Here is an 18,233-nt window from a genome sequence, read left to right as displayed (position 1 = left end):
TTATTTTCAATCCTACCTTGTTCCCCAACCTTCTGCATCTCATCTCCAACTTTCTGTTAGGCACACCTGAATGTCCTATAGGCATTTCAAACTCAATGTCCTAAATCGAACCTCATTCCAATCTCCTTTATCCTGGCAATGCCCCTTCCCCCCCACTGTTTTTTTTTTTTCATGTGCTACATAAATAACTCATTTATTGTGTCTAATCTCCCCACCACTTCTCACTGGAATGTATGCTGCACCAGGGCAGGGATCTTTGTTCATTTCAGATGTCCCTTCATTCAAGATGTCTAGGTATGCCTCGAATGGTGTCTGGCATTTAGTAGATATCAAATAAATAAACTCCCTCTCCAGTGTTACTAATATCAGCAGCTGAGCCTAGGGAATCATCTTAGATCTTTGCTTCTTTACCTCCAATATAGAACTGCTAATGTTCCTTCCCAGATAGTCTCGTTAACTACCCCTCCCCTCTCAATGCCTAACACTGATGGTCTAGTTCTTTCCCTGGACATCTCTTACCAAAGTGATTTAAAACAGCCACCAGAACTCTTTAAATAAGCATACCACCCTAAATCCAGATACTAAATGCAAAACTGAGCCTGCCATTCTGCTGAAAACATCCAGAGGTTCTGTTTTGCCCAAGGATAAGTTCAGGCCCTGCCTACAGTCCAAGACCTGGACCCAATCTGCACACTTAGCTTCACCTTCTACTCACATCTCAATTTTCAAAGTGGTTAACACAAAATTGCTTCTGGTGCCCTGTGCAGACAGACTATCCTTATTCCTCCTCACCATGGCCAATTTTAATCTTTCAAGATTCAGTTTGGGGGTCAATTCTTTAAGAAGCCTTCCCTAACCTTCCAGGTTAGCCTAAATGTCATGGCTTTGCATGTTCCCATAGCACTAACTCAAGGGCTACAAAAAATCTGGGCAAACATGCAATTAACACTAAAGCCTTATGATTATACAAGGAGGAAGGGAGGGTTCATAAAAACCGTAGATATAATCCACTGAATAGATATTTATTTAAGCTCTTAAAATAAGTGAGTAGAAAGAACCAGGTTATCCATTTCCTAACATCTGGTAAAGGAAAGAAATCATCTTTAAAGAGTTTTATGAGAAAACTGTAAGCCAGAACAGTCCTTGGTTTCCTATCTCTGACTCAGCAGTTCTGTAAGTGACAATGGACTTTGATGTTCTTTAGCTCCCTGTACATGGCTCATGGAGACACTGAGGGCTGTATTGTAGCATGAACTGAAGACATCTAATAAATATATGTTATTTCCTTGCATTATCATTTCCTTAATTTTATATTTCAAGTTATAAGGGAATACCTATATTTCAATTATTATATAATGCCACCCTGAATAGTGTGTGTCCACTAAATTCAAGTTCTCTATTTTGGGGTGCAACTGTATTGTGCCCATCCCCACCCCCCCTGCACCTCCCACTTGCTCACATTGCAGTGATAGGGCTAATGTGGGTATATGGCACAGTGAGACAAGTTCCTCTGGACCTGTTCAGTTTAATCATTAATTTTATAAAGCAAAGGAAATTAACTATTAACCAACCATCACATTTCCTTAACAACAGTTACCTCAAAGAATAAAGTATAGGGGTACCTGGGTGGCTCAGTTGGTTGAGCGTCCGACTTTGGCTGAGGTCACGATCTCGCAGTCTGTGAGTTCGAGACCCACATCGGGCTCTATGCTGACAGATCCTGGAGCTTGCTTCGGACTCTGTCTCTCTCTCTCTCTCTCTCTCTGCCCACCACTCATGCTCTCTCAAAAATAAACATTTAAAAATTTTTTTTTCAAAGAATAAACTATAAATTTAAAGATTTTCAAATCTACATGCTGTGAAGTACATATGTTAAGACTGAAATACATGTTCAGAGGCTTGGTTACCTTAAAATTCTGCCTATTTGGGGCGCCTGGGTGGCGCAGTCGGTTAAGCATCCGACTTCAGCCAGGTCACGATCTCGCGGTCCGTGAGTTCGAGCCCCGCGTCAGGCTCTGGGCTGATGGCTCAGAGCCTGGAGCCTATTTCCGATTCTGTGTCTCCCTCTCTCTCTGCCCCTCCCCCGTTCATGCTCTGTCTCTCTCTGTCCCAAAAATAAATAAACGTTGAAAAAAAAAAATTCTGCCTACTTGAGGAATCTTTTGATTAATCTGCAATTGTACCTCTTAAAGTTATTTTGTTTCAGGAAATAGATTTGTAAGTCTCTTACTTAAAAGGAAATGTCTAAGTATGGAAACTGACATCACATGATTTGGCTGACCTTACCAAGATATGCACTCTTTAGCCTAACAGGTCTGCTTGCAAAAATATAAATCCAGTTGACTTTACATAATAATGAACTCTGTCCTTTCATAGCCTTGTACCTCTTCAGTGATTTGTGGTAGCTGTGTCTTCCAGACACTGCTTGTACACTGGGTATCCAAAAAGGAAATTAGGTTATAAAATAGTGTAGTGAATGTAGTCGCCTCTGTTCACTGAGGGATCACAAAATAAAATACACATGAGATGAAACTAATGGCAATTTACAGTTGGAAAGAGACAGAGTAAAAACTCAGACTAGAATTACAAGTTGCAGATTAGAAGGTCAAAAGCCTGCACCAACTCTTGCGCTGGTTTCATTGCTAATTTCCTGATTTGCAGGGAAGTCACTTAACCTCAACTGCTCTCATGCCACGTGTAAACATTCATGTGTACATTCAAACATTTATTTGGTGGCTACTCTATATCTATAGTCTTGCTCCGTTCTGGAGATAAGACTGTCTCACCCTAAAGACATCTCACAGAGGAGCTGAAGGTCCAGTAGGTTGGTGGCTCTTAATATTTTCTCTCACTATGCAACTTCCAAAGGCAAGACTGCCTGCATGGGTGACAGAGGGTCAATTATGGGGTAAATATCAACAGTCTAGGCTGAGTTGGAACATGTGCGACAGCCTCTCCAGAAAATTCTGGCAGACCCTCTGCCCACTTCTCCCACATGCCCTCTGAGAACTTTGAAAACTCCTAGGCTAGAACAATCTTACAACCTCCAAGGGAGCTCTATGAAGAAAATAATGCATTACAGGAAAAATAAAAACCTAACGAAGAAAAAACAAAAACCTACAAGTGCCACATTATTGTACCACTTACACAATCTCTCTCTAAAGACATTAACCAGAGAACTGTAGCATTTGATTCTACAGAATAAATCTAATATTTTGATGCCACTTGATGATTTATAAAATCTGCAAAAACATTTTGTTTCCATTTTATTTTTCTTAGCATTAGGTAGGGCAATACTACTTTCCCTATTTAGATATAAAGAAATTATATAGGCAAATTAAATAATGACACGTTATAAAATTTTTTTTATTTAAAAAAATTAAATAATGTCTTACTCTCATACCTAGTGAGTGACAGAGCCAGAAATTAAAACTAAATCCTCTGACCCTAAAACCAGTCCAGTTTCCACCAAGGGAGAACCCTACTTAAAAAATATAAATATTGGGGTGCCTGGGTGGCGCAGTCGGTTAAGTGTCCGACTTCAGCCAGGTCACGATCTCGCGGTCCGTGAGTTCGAGCCCCGCGTCAGGCTCTGGGCTGATGGCTCAGAGCCTGGAGCCTGTTTCCGATTCTGTGTCTCCCTCTCTCTCTGCCCCTCCCCCGTTCATGCTCTGTCTCTCTCTGTCCCAAAAATAAATAAAATGTTGAAAAAAAAATTTTTTTTTAAATATAAATATATAAATGTTTATTCTTTTTCCTTTTAAGATAGAAAGGTCTTGACAAACCTTCAAGGCAAATAAGCAATTCAAATTTAAAAACAAAATTATAAACTTCCATTTGTAACGTACAATAATATGGTTCTTAACTGACATTATTGGAAAATAAGCTGTTCTGGATGAGACTTCTAAGTTTTTTTATATTAAATGTTTAAGATAAAAAAAATAAGCACATATATATGTCCCATTAAACAGAACACAAAGAACATAATTTACACATTTTTTAATGTTTTTTTCAAGTTTATTTACCTATTTTGAGAAAGTGTGTGGATGGGAGGGAGGGAGGGAGGGAGGGAGGGAGGGAGGGAGAGGGAGAGAGAGAGAGAGAGAAAGAGAGAAAGAGAATCACAAGCAGGCTCTGCACTGTCAACACAGAGCCTGATGTGGGGCTCAATCTCATGAACTATGAGATGACCTGAGCCGAGATCAAGAGTCAGGTGCTTAACCAACTGAGCCACACGGGTGTCCCCATAATTTATACTTTTAACAAATGATTTGCAGTCTCCTTACACCGTTACTACTAAACTATTATACCAAGCTTTAGAGTGGAGTGCTCTAGGGCATAAAGCCCTAAACCAGTAAACTCAGAGCTCAGACTGTTCCATCTTTCTTCCTGCCTCCACTCTAGTGGATGCTTCCAGTTCTGCGCTTGGTGTGGTTAGCTCTTTTCAGCTTACCTGACTCCCCTTATCCCAGCTCCCTCTATCTACTGCTTCTTGAATTCTCTGCTTTTATAATCTAAGGAAGAGCTTAAGGTTATCAGGGAAAGCCCGATATCTATTTATCTATCTATCTATCTATCTATCTATCTATCTATCTATACACACACACACGTATATATATATATATACACACATACACATGTATTATATATATTTATGTGTTATATATATTATATATTTTTATATACACTATAATATAGACCAAATTATGTCTTCTCAATGCTTACATCACACCATTATCACGAAGTAGGTATGAACGAATGACATATAGGGTAGAGTTTCCATGAGCTTGAAAATTACAGAAAATGAAAGAAGTAGACTGAGAGATTCATAGTTGTAAGATGTTGGGTTGGGTCTAGGTGTGGAGTCCTGAGACTTTAATCCAGGTCCAAGTTTGATCTAATGATTCTGAATAGATTGATAAACAGGGTCTGATCCCAATTGTCTTCATCTATAAAAGGGGAAGAATAATATATCCATATACCATAATTTTATGAAACTAGTGCTTCCAACTATAAAGTAATATAAAAATAATTTATTTTTAATAAATCAAAAAAGTTCTGATACAGAGTCCAATTTCTCACATATTCTCTCTCATACACACATGATAAAACAGTAAAGAAATACAAATACAAAATAAAAACAAGTAAGTCCTCACTCTGATCAAGTTTATTTTCAAAATTTATGGTCTGGTTTCACTCAGGTGAGCTCTAAAATCAAAATTCCCACTTAGTTCTCTAATTCTCCCCTCATACTCCTGAATTTTTATCTTTTTCTCAGCTTCCTCTTTTTCCATAATTTTATCTTCTAATTCACCTATTCTCTCTTTTGCCTCTTCAATCTGTGCTATGGCCACCTCCATTTTATTTTGCACCTCATTTATAGCATCTTTTAGCTCCTCGTGACTATTTCTTAGTCCCTTGATCTCTATAGCAATAGATTCTCTGCTGTCCTCTATGCTTTTTTCAACCTAGCAATTAATTTTATGACTATTATTCTAAATTCTTGTTCCGTTATATTGCTTAAGTAGTTTTTGATCAATTTGTTAGCTGTCGCTACTTCCTGGATGGGCAGGTGGGAGGGAGGGGAGGGTGGGTGATGCGTATTGAAGAGGGCACCTGTTGGGATGAGCACTGGGTGTTGTATGGAAACCAATTTGACAATAAATTTCATATTAAAAAAATAAAGTCAAATCAAATCAGAATTTCCCCCAAAATAGGGACTACATTATATATATTTTTTAATTTTTAATGTTTATTTTATTTTTGAGAGAGAGAGACAGAGTGTCAGCAGGGGAAGAGCAGAGAGAGAGAGAGAGAGGGAGACAGAATCCAAAGCAGGCTCCAGGCTCTGAGCTGTCAGCACAGAGCCCAATGCAGGGCTTGAACTCAGGAACCGTGAGATCATGACCTGAGCAGAAGTCGGACGCTTAACCGACTGAGCCACCCAGGCGCCCTGGGACTAAACTATATTAATAAAAGTCTTAACAGGTGCTCATCAAGTTTCATTATCTATTATCGATCAAATTTCCAATGGAAGAAAAGGATGTCTAGATATCAAGGTTTTTCCATATTTATTTATACCTCAGTCACAAAAACAATTGTTTCCTCAGCTACTTCCATAGAAACTACTTAAAACAACAAAACTAAGCAAAACCTTTGGGAAAGCCATTTGCTTCAGAAGCAGAGAAGTCCAGGTTCCGAAAACAGCCACAACTTGGGTTCTGATACGAAGGCTGAGCCACAGGCAGGGTACCACAGAGGGTACCATTCCAAATGCCCTCTCTACACTGCTTTATTGTTATATATTGCCTTACTTTGTTCACTAATTAGTGAGCCTAAGAGGGGACTCCTTATATTGGAAGGCACAAAGTGGCATTAGGAAGGTACCAAAGGTAATTTTACCTTATTATCTTATCTTCTACTGAGCCAATCATATAGTTAAGGATAGAAAGAGGGGAGTGGTGGGTGAGGAAAGTCTTAAAAAATAAATTGATCTCAGTACTGCACAAATTTATTTTCCAGAAATCAATCTCCTGGTAACAGAATCCATGGTTTCCTACAGGAAATGCTCTTCCCCACTGTTAGAGTAGGTAGTTTAAGTTGGCTGACTCTAGCCAGAACTAGCCTGTCAGATCACTGCATTCCCAGGTCACTATAATTGGTTTGGAGGGGAACATGGGAGCCAAGTGCAGTCTTAGAGGAGATTTAACTGGGAGCTTTTCTAAGAACTGCTGGGAACAGAGAACTTCTTTTTAATGAGGTCCTGGTGGCTATCTCATCACCATGAGAGAACCTGGATGAGAACAGAGCCAGAGCAAAGTCAAGCACTGGAGAGAATGCAATGGAGTTCTAACCACCTGGTTTACAACCATGGCTTGTTTGAAGCCAAGCCTATGCCAGGGCTTTACGGTTATGTGAGCCAATGAATTTCCACTGCTGCTTAAGCCTGTTTGTGTTGATTTTCTGTCACCTGTAACCAAGAACCCATATTCTGAGAAAGAAATACAGAACTCCTATTACCAATTCAATGCTGAGTTTCGGGACTATTAAATAATTAATAGTGTAAATAATGTAAAATCATGTAGTATTAATTAAAAAACATGAAACCAATCCTAGAAGCACAGAAATAATGAGTTGGTCAGCTTTTCCAACCGGAACTGAGGACACCAGCTTCCTGTGGTCACCAGCAAAACAAAGATGAAACATTCAAGTGCTTTAAGTCTCTGAAGCAGTAGTTCATCCCCCAGAAAACTGCCCGAGAAATAAACCTACAGGAGTCTTAGTGTTGGGGTCCTCGGTAAAATAAGCATCAATGATGCAATAATGCTGCTACTAAAAGCAAAACTTCTACACTTTAGCCAATCATATAGTCAATATTACTAAAACCATCTAAGTCTGATGGTAATTAATGGCTTACAAGTGAGGACGGAGGAAGGAGAATACTATCTAAAAGACTACCTCTCTTCAGGAAGTACAATTACTTGCACAGAAGCAAAGCTAGCCTAAATATACCTAGAGAATCTCAGTCAAATGTTTAATTTAGTGTACTGGTTTGGAAACCTTCAGTTAGAACAACGGTAGGACTGAAGCAGGGACCTGGAATCTGAAGCAGCTGTTCAATGCAATTATTCTGTATGGAACACAACTTAACTCACAGACACGATCCTGATATTAAAATTTCAATTTGCCACAAACACATATATTTATACAGAAACACAGAAAAGACGTGACACATTCTATGTGTGCCTAGTAAAAATGCTCTTGCACATCATGCAAATTAAGTTTACGGAGAATTATTTTTCTAAGTCTCACTGAAAAACAAAGACCAATAAAAACAAAAAAGTTCTTTCTGACAGATCTCAATTCCCAATTTCAAATTCTGCCCATTCAACAGCACTCAGTGGAAAATCTCCAGGTGGTTTTTAGAGAAGACATTACTACTATTTATCACTGACAGACTGCCTCAGAAGTATTTTGTATCTATTTCTCAGTAGTGACTTAGAGTTAACTATGCACGCAAACTATGCAGCAGGAAAGAAAACGTGTAAAAGGAACACCCACATGAACATTTACCTTCCACTGCTCTTTTGAAGAATACTTTGCAGCTGCCACAGGTTACTACCCCATAATGACATCCTGAAGCCTCATCCCCACACACCAAACATATTTTGGAAGGTCTTGAAGATCCAGTAGAAACACTTCGTAAAGTAGAGCTGGGGAAAGAAATCAAGATTTAAATAAATACGCTACAATAGCAAATTTGATATGCTGTACAGCTTAGCTCAAACTTTGTCAATACTCGCAGTTTCATAAATGAATTCAGTATTTACTGGTCACAGATGTGACCTAGAAAATGAAGGTAAAACCCTATCAGTGGAGTAATGCTATCCAGAATTCTATGCAGCAAAGCCTTTTCTCAATGCCAAGAAACAATAATCACATAAATACTCCCCCCGGCCCCGCTATTTTTGAGAAAGTTGACCAAAAAAATTATTTGCATTCTAGGTGGGCAGGGAGGAGGAGAATCTTGAGCTGGGTCATTATGGAAGTATTTTTGGCATCAAAGAGCTATTACAATACTTCTTTACTCTCTTCACCCAGACTCACATTATATATCTCAATTATGCCAGATAAAAAACTCTCCCATTTCCAAAACAATCCACTAATCAAAATGTAAAAATTCTTTCCTTGACTGCCAGCAATTCTACCCCTCCAAGCTTCTGCATTTTTCCGTGTTACCTTATATAGGTATGTTCAAATCACTTCATTTTGCTTACTAAAAGGACACAGTCAATACTCAAAAAACAAAAGCCACATGTGGTGAATATCTCAGGTATCTTTCTGGTAAGAAAATGAAGGGCATCAGTTTTTAGGGAAAAATTTAGCCCTTTAAACAAAAATCTGTATGAATACTTAAAAAAATTTTTATTGCTTATTTATTTTTGAAAGAGAGACAGAGTGCGAAGAGGGGAGGGACAGAGAGACAGGGAGACGCAGAATCCAAAGCAGGCTCCAGGCTCTGAGCTGTCAGCCCTACGCGGGCTCAAACTCACGAACCGTGAGATCATCACCTGAGTTGAAGTCGGACGGACATTTAACTGACTGAGCCACCCAGGTGCCCCTCTATGAATACTTTTAAAGGGGAATCTTCTCATATATACTGTGATACATTCTATATTACTGTGCTAATTTAAATAAGAATATTTTACATTCTAATAAGGCATCGTAGTTCAGTGACAGACGTATTCTGAACAGGCAAAGAAGGTGACATTATTCATTTGTAGTCCACATGTATTTGTTGAATATGTACCCACAGGCCCTGTGCAAGGTACTGAGGAAATAAATACCCAAACCCAGTCTCTGTCCTCCAGTGAGTGAGTGGGGACCTGAACAATTACGGTAAGTGCTATGGTGCGGGGTAGTATGGCGGCACATACTGGGAAGGGTGGGACTCTGCCAGTAGGGAAGCACTTCCCCAAAGGTGACCACTGAACTGAATCTGGAAGCACAACAGGATGAGAGCCGGACAAAGAAAAGGTGCGGGGGAAGCAGAGGTGCAACGGCTCAGGGAAATGCCAGATGGATGTGTTCAGAAGACTCTGAATAGAACTGTTGTATGTCACCACCATCGCCTTGCTGTCACGATGACATCAGTCTCCATGTGAAACAGCAGGAACATGTGGAAAAGACTCAAAGAAAACACATTAGAAGACTAGAATGGTTATGTCACGGTGATGCTTTCTCTGTTTTCCAAATTAGCTAAAACGTGATTAATTCTGTCCTGGTAATTTTTTTTTTTTTTTAAAGACGTTTTCACTATGCTCTCACGAAAAACAGAAGGAACAAAGTATTCAGCTGCTGGAGCACTGCAGCATGACTGACTTTTTAGAAAATGACTTCTTAAATCAAGGACTGCAACAATGTTCTCCAAAGTTGTTTCTCCTTCCGAGAAAAGTGCTCTTTATTATTTTTATTAGTGCCCTTTGACTTCTTTATGGCATTCAAAACATTCCATTTCAGAACCAGTAACTTCTTCAGCATGTCAGAAAAACTCAACCCATGCTCTGTCCGACCCTCTTACCGCTCTTACGCCTCACAGGGAAATATCGCAAGTTCATAAACAATTAGAATGCAACTTACAATCGTCGTTAACTGTGGCTGCTTTTTCACAACTACAAGCGTAGGTAGGACTTGTGTTTCACATTTATGGGAGCCTTGGTCTTGGTCTCCAAACTTAATAATCTCTTAACTTCACTTTTTATAACCCTCCTCCTCTTGTCAAACCCATCCTCTCTGTGATCTTGTCTAGTTTCTTAGCTTTAACATCATGGATATGCCCAGGGCTTCCAAATATTTATCTCCAGCTCAGACACCTCCTGAAATTTCTGACTCATTTATCCACCTGCCTGACATGCCCACTTGAGTGTCTGAGGTATGCCTCAAACTTAACATGTCCATAACTTCGCTGATCTTCTCCCTGCCCCAAACCTGCTCCTCCTACAGACAGACTTTGTCATCTCGGTTAATGGCAACTGTTACGGGCTGAGCTGTGTCTTCTCCAAAATTCCCACGTTGAAGTCCTAGTCCCTAGAACCTCCAAGTGTGATCTCTTTTGGGAATAGAGTCATAGCAGATACCTTAGTTAAGATGAGAGCATTCTGGAGTAGGGTGGGCCCCTGTTCCAACATGACCCACATCCTTGTTAAAAAGCGGAAATCAGGACACAGACACACACAGAGAATGCCATGTGAAGGTAAAGGCAGTGACACTTTCACGAGCCAGTTAACATCAAAGATTGCCAGAAAACCACCAGAAGCTGGAGACTGGTAAGAAACAGATTCTCCCTGACAGCCTTCAGAAGGAAGCAATCCTGCTCGCACGTTAACCTTGGACTTCGGATCTTCAGGACCGTGAGACAATACATCTTTGTTGTTTAAGCCACCCGGTTTGTGGTACTTTGTTACCATGGCCCTGGCAAACTTAAACAGCAACTTGGACTCATCTCTGACTCTTTACTCTCTCCCTCCACACATCCAATCTGCTAAATTCTATTTACTCTGCCTTCAGAATACATCCAGATTCTACTCACTTCACACACCTCCTCTCGTACCACTAGCTTCAGCTGTCAACACCTCTTCCCAGGGATTTGCAAAAGCCTCCTAGGTGATTGATCTTCCTGTTTTTCCTTGCCGCCCCTTCCTTCCTCTGCAGCCAGAATCATCTTTATTCACTCCTTTGCTCAAAACCATCCAGGGGCTTTCCCTCACACTCAAAAGAAAAGTCAGTTATCCATGTTACCGCAGGGCCAAATCTGGCCTCCCAGACTTCTCCAACCTCTCTTGCTTGCCTATACCACTCAGCAACACTGGCCTCCTCAGTGGCCCCCAAAACCACCAGGTGTGCTCCCACCTCAGAACCTTTGCACTTGCTCTCCCCTCTCACCTAGATATCTACAGAGTCCCGCCCACCTCCTTCAAGGCTTCATCCAAATGTCACCTTCTCAGTCTGGCCTCTCTGACTACACTGCTGAAAATGCCTCCTTCCTTAGGACCCTCTATCCCCTTTCTGCTTTATTTTTCCTCTCGGAACAACACATTACCATCTAATATGTTGTCCTCTTTACCTCTGTACTCTGTTTATTGTCTTCCTCAGACACACAAGAAAGTAAACTCAATAGGAGCCAGGATTTTCTTCTGCTATTTACGATCGTGTGCCCAGTTCCTGGACCATTTAGTACCTGGGGCAGACCAGGACCCCAGTCAGCACTTGAATAAATGACTGATTTTGAATAACTGGCATTGTTGCAACAGACACCATAAAACCCATCCCATCGTCAATTCTGAAGTCCTCCCACAGTCCTTATATGAAGGAATGAGATTTGTTTTTAACTATCTTGAGAGTGAGATGTATGTAGTAGAACCAAATTAAGAAAAGTTGAAGAGAAAGTCTAGCATAAAAAGGATGCACTGTGAAATTCAAATTAAAACATTTCTTTTTCATTATAAAACTAAAGCAAACACGAACCCTTTTCCCTTCTTGTTCACTGCCATCTTTCAATGACATTAGAGCAAATCTGCCTGTACACGCCTCTCAGCAGCCCTCTGCCTCCTGGGTTTCTGTAACACTGTACTGAGCCTGTTCTCCCTAACACGCCTCCTCTATTTTTCAGGCTCCTTCTCATTTTCTAGATCATCAATGTAGCTTTTCTTCGGAGCTCGACCCTTGGCCATCCTTTTCCTTATTTCTGTACTTTGTCCCTTAATGATCTCATTCACTCTCCCGGCTCAAACAGCTCTCTTGGTGAATGACTTCCCAAATCTTCCCATCCGGCTCCAACCACTCCCCCCATGTCCAACGGCCTGTTTTCATTTCCTTTATAGAACATCTCTGCCTCTGTGTTCCATGCACTTCTGGAAGGGTACTGCCATCTGTGAACCTCCCAGGTTCAAACCCTGGACTCCTTCCTAACTGGCAAATCTAACAGTTACCAGGTCTGCCGTTCGGCCTCACCGGCTACTGTGAACAGGGATTCAGGTCCCTGTCACTTTCTCAGGCATCCTCCCTGTCACCAGCCTCTCCTCCCAATTCCTTCCACACTGGCTGACAAATGACTTTTCCTATTTAAGACCTTGACTGCATTACTTCCATCGTCCCACCAACACCACCATGAATGATGACCTCAGTAGGACAGCTCAGTCTTCCCCCCTCTCAACCGTCCCCTGCAGGTCCTCTCACATGCCCAGCCTCGTGCGGGCTGCATGACGCTGACATCCCTGTCGGTGCGGACACTGGCACTGACACAACCCTGCTTCCTCACCCCTGTTCACACTCCCTGTAGCACATCCATCCTTTAGGAGCCCTGGTGTTCTCCCAGCAGCAAGCACCGCTCTCCCTCCCCCGATTCACCCCAGCACTGCGCTACCCTCCCCTCCCCCTTTCAGCAGACACCACTTTGGGCCTCACATTAGTGACCTGTGCACTTATCCTAATCCCTGGAGGGCAAAAATCTTGTCCTGTGCATCTCTGCGCACCCTGCTGCCATTAGTGGATGGTTGCTACTATTTACTGAATGAATGAAATCGCACTCTTAATCTCATTACAGTAGAACATAAATTTCCAAAAGGCGATTGTACAGAAGGTAAATTAATGAGGCCAAGGTTATAGGTTCAATTCCCATGCGGTTCATTTAGCTTTGCACAGGGGGAAAAAAAACATCCAGGGACACAGACTTCTCTCAAAAGCTCAGCCAGCTGTCTCACAAACATATGCATTATTAACACAGAAGACAAGCCACAGAGCGTGGATGGGTCAGGGAAATGCCAGTCTCTACTGACACCTTATCGTGTGGTTATCTTTAAAACTGAACTACGGCACGTGTTGGGAAGTTACATATCTAGTTTTAAGCAACATATCGGTACATTTTAGAAGGGGGGTGGGTAGGGAAGGAGAGAAACAGGGAGAGAAGGACAGGGGGGCAGACCTTGAACTCACTTCTTAGACACAGAGTGTTATGAAAATACAAAGTTTACTCAGTGATTCTGTAGATCAAAATTCATCTTTACAGTATAATCTATTTACTAAGCACCTACACAGAATGTGAGGCCCACACTGTAGGGCCAAATATGCAGGGGCAAAGGCGGGGACAGAGGCTCGAGCCGGGGGCCTCAGCTCCAGTTCTAGCTCAGTCATTTCCGAGCGAGAAACCACAGCAAAACCACCTCTCTTTAGATGATAATTCTCATCACGAAAAGGTTAAACAGAAAATCTCGAAGATTATTTTTAAGAAATCCTTTTAAGTTAAAGATGGATACAAAAGATAAATGGGACGGCCTGTCCTGATCAAGTTTTATACAAATCGAATTTCAAGCTCAAATTAAAGACAATGTATTACACACCACAAATAACCACTTTCTGATCTAGATCAAGGATAAAAGCATATGTATGTAAAAACTTATTCTTTCTAGAACAGCTATTCATACAGCATTTAAAACTTTGTTACATCTTCACGATTGTATCTATGCTGATTTTGGTTAAAATTTCTTTATAAATGTACACATTAGAATGGTACTTTACCCCCTAAAGAACATTTTAATATTGATGTAAAAAACTACCCAAAATGATCATTTTTGGTCTTGGTAATCAAAGAAACAATGTTCACATAAAGAAGTTTATAATCAACAAAGGCAGTTCATAGGATTCCATACAAATGTTAAAATATTATAAAAGCAGAAATCTGTGAAAATTATATTTCCATTTGTAAAGACAGTGTCTCTTTTAGGGAAACACAAGTGAGATGCAGCTATTTTTTTGTGCCAAATATAGTAATTCTAATGACCCAGTGAAGAGCCTGAAGAGATTAACCAAAGGTTCAAGGTGCACATTAATTTTGGTGACATTGGGGAGGGGATAAATTAGCCAATCATCAAAAACAACTGAGCTATCTTTTTCCCTGAAATGGTTCGATGTTTAGGAAGAAGCCATAGGAGAAAAAATGATTTTTACTGATCAAAACAAGACTAGGAAACCAGCTCACTGAGAAACTGTAATGGACCACATTGTTCCAGGAACTACCACATGTAAAACTACCCTTCACTGTCTTTATAACAATTATATAACAATACAGTGGTGACTGATCCACTATTCAGTGATAGGAAACTCTTCGTATGAAAATACTGTCTCATTTCTTTTTTTTTTTTTATTTTTCATTTTTTCAACGTTTATTTATTTTTGGGACAGAGAGAGACAGAGCATGAACGCGGGAGGGGCAGAGAGAGAGGGAGACACAGAGTCGGAAACAGGCTCCAGGCTCTGAGCCATCAGCCCAGAGCCTGACACGGGGCTCGAACTCCCGGACTGCGAGATCGTGACCTGGCTGAAGTCGGACGCTTAACTGACTGTGCCACCCAGGCGCCCCTTAAGTTTATTTATTTTTGAGACAGAGAGACAGAGCATGAAAAGGGGAGGGGCAGAGAGAGAGGGAGACACAGAATCAGAAGCAGGCTCCAGGCTCTGAGCCATCAGCCCAGAGCCCGACGCGGGGCTCGAACTCCCGGACCGCGAGATCGTGACCTGGCTGAAGTCGGACGCTTAACCGACTGTGCCACCCAGGCGCCCCCTGTCTCATTTCTTAAACTCAGTATGAATTGACAAACCTATCTTTTGTACTGCCACTTAATCAGCTGTATGCTTCTACCATCACCTGCAGCTACTAAAAACATTTTTTCCATGTGTAATCAATTCCAGTATTCAGTCAGCTATCTAGAGCAGGGTGAGAATTTTGAGGAATATGCAAACAATACTTCAGTAAGCATCCTTGTATCTGAACATGCTGGTGCGTTTAAATTATTCATTAATAAGGCGATTCACTGAAGGCCTACTATAGGCACCACTGTGATGAGTAAGAGAAAGTTCCTATTCTTGTGGAGTTTCTACTGTAATAAGAGAGGTAGTAACACAGAAGTAAGCAAATAATTTTAGAAAGTGATAAGTGCTAGAAAGAAAGTAACAGACTGAGATTGGATGGGGTGGTGGAGCATAGGGTTCTTTAGAAAGGTAGCCTGAGAAGACATCTTTGGGGAGACTGAAATGACAAAGTAGTTAGCTTTGTGAAGATGCCAAACAAAGAGACAAGTGCAAAGTCCCTGAGACAGGAATAAACGTGACACCTTCCAGAGACAGAAAGGAGGGCACTGTGGCTCAAATTCAGGCAACAAGGAAGAAGGGAAGATGGGCGATAGGATGTGATGCCCAAAAAGAGGGTGGAAATGGACCACACAGGCCTGGAAGGCTATAGTAAAGAGTCAGGATACTATTCTAAGTGCCATCAACATAACGTGAATATTGACATGTTTTCAGCAAGAGGGTAACATGATCTGTTTGACACTTAAACATCTTATTGTGACTGTTGTATAGAGAATGGACCAGAGGATGGGGTGGTGTTGGGATCAGGGAGAACAGCAAAGGAGACTCCTGTAATTATCCAGCTAGGAGAGGACAATGGCTTCTACAGATTAAGCTTTAATTAGTAAAGACTGTGAGAAGTGACTTTTTGTTTTTACATAGATAGCAGTGACAGGATTTGTAGCATAATTGGACAGCAGTGCTGTAAATATATAAGATTGGGATAAAGAGCAGGTTGGCAAGGTAGGGTCTGTTTTGGATCTCACAGTAGGACAGTAGTGGTACGTTATAGTCTACTTTTGTATATAATATAGTAACGACTAAATTAAAAGATAGTCTACTCATAGGAAAGACAGGGAGTGATCCACACCAGTTTTCCTTAACATTTCTGGGCCAGTTTCCTCATCCTTAAAGTAGTAATAACAAAGCTCCTACCTTATATTACTCCATATATGTAAGTACACTAAGAACACGGACGTACCTTCAGTGTTATTAAAATTCTGGTGATTATTAATCAGTATTACTGTTGGATCTGTAATTCTTAACAGTAACTGCCACAGTAGTGAATCTACAGGTAATTTCACTTTTCTATATTATATTTTTCTGTATTGCTTTTAATTTCTATAAGCAGGCATAACATTGGTAAGCAGCAAAAGAAAGGTTTTTAAAAATTATACTATAGGGGTGCCTGGGTGGCTCAGTCGGTTAAGCATTCAACTTTGGCTCAGGTCATGATCTCGTGGTTTGTGAGTTCAAGCCTGGCATTGGGCTCTGTGCTGGACAGCTCAGAGCCTGGAGCCTGCTTTTGATTCTCTATCTCCCTCCCTCTCTGGCCCTCCCCAGCTCACACTGTGTGTTTCTCTCTCTCTCTCTCTCTCTCTCTCTCAAAAATAAACACTGGGGCGCCTGGGTGGCGCAGTCGGTTAAGCGTCCGACTTCAGCCAGGTCACGATCTCGCTGTCCATGAGTTCAAGCCCCGCGTCGGGCTCTGGGCTGATGGCTCAGAGCCTGGAGCCTGTTTCCGATTCTGTGTGTCCCTCTCTCTCTGCCCCTCCCCCGTTCATGCTCTGTCTCTCTCTGTCCCAAAAATAAATAAACGTTGAAAAAAAAAATTAAAAAAAATAAACACTAAAAATTTTTTTTCAAATATACTATAAAATAGTGGTATTACAATAGCTATGTTGTGTTACTTACTGCAGTTAGTAGTGTTTTGTGTGAATATGGATTTAAGTATTTCTCATGTCTGCAATGTGCAACTTGGAAACAGCCACATTAGATCATTAGGATAAACAATCACTGAGATTCAAATATATATTCTTTTATATAAAGAACACTAAATCTAAGAAACATAAGAATCTGGAAAACACTCAAAAAAATTTCAAGAGTATAAATTAACCCTTACCAACTTGTTTACTAAAATCCTATTTTCACCAACACATAAAATAAGCAAAAAACAAAAAGAAAAACCCTTTTTGTAGACTATTTCCTTTTGTTTTGATAAAAAAATATAATACATATTTTGTATTGTTCTCAACAATATATTTTGTTGTTGAGAAAGCGTGAGAGGGCAAGAGGAGGAGGAGGAGGAGGAGGAGGAGGAGGAGGAGGAGGAGGAGGAGGAGGAGAGAGAGAGAGAGAGAGAGAGAGAGAATCTTAAGAAGGCTCCACACTTGGAATGGAGCCCAATATGGAGCTTAATCCCACGACTCTGGGATCATGACCTGAGCCAAAATCAAGAGTGGGATGTTCAACCTACTGAGCCACCCAGGTGCGCCAATAAGCATATATTTTGAATCACAATGTTTAACCTGTGCTATCTCATCCTAGTTTTCCTATTATTTAGGGGGAATATTTGGGAGTGAGACTTGTGGTATATTTTCCTTTATGGTCTTATCTTTGTTGATAAATAAATCATTAGTGTTTTGGGGGGATAATTCATCACTAAATAGAGTTTATCCTCTTAAGCCACAATTCATAATGCACCATAGATAAAAATTAAAAATTGGTATACCCTCTTACAACTTCAGTTGTATGAAAAATTATGAACAAAATTATATACAGAAAATTCAAGGATATACCTGGATTAGGAAATTAAAATTTAAAACACAGCCATGGCTGATTAGTATTTTCCACTTTACTTTTTTATTTGTTTTCATAATAGTTTATACCATTAATAATATTAGAGTGGCTCTGTTTAAAGAGGTATGCATTTTCTACACTCTAAATTTCATTTAAGTGAAAGAAATTTGCCAGTAAAAGACTTAAAATCATAATCAAGAAAGCATAGCTTTAGCACAGCAAAAAAGTATCTTGACACAGATCTCAAAGAAAAA

The 18,233-nt window shown here is 40.5% G+C and overlaps 1 protein-coding gene across 1 annotated transcript in view; it reads right to left on the bottom strand.

The window, feature by feature from the left end:
* The window catches only part of NR3C2 (nuclear receptor subfamily 3 group C member 2), a 354,747-nt gene that overhangs the window by 176,124 nt on the left and 160,390 nt on the right, over positions 1-18,233 (bottom strand). Inside the window, exon 3 of the mRNA XM_043567788.1 lies at positions 8,074-8,213. Within this exon, the coding sequence (XP_043423723.1) occupies positions 8,074-8,213 (140 nt within the window). The remainder of the gene's footprint in view (positions 1-8,073; positions 8,214-18,233) is intronic.

This window comes from Prionailurus bengalensis, chromosome B1, assembly GCF_016509475.1.
Source record: "Prionailurus bengalensis isolate Pbe53 chromosome B1, Fcat_Pben_1.1_paternal_pri, whole genome shotgun sequence".
NCBI classification, from domain to species: Eukaryota; Metazoa; Chordata; class Mammalia; order Carnivora; family Felidae; genus Prionailurus; species Prionailurus bengalensis.
Note: the sequence above shows the minus strand (reverse complement) of the source record. Positions and strands in the feature narration are given on the sequence as shown.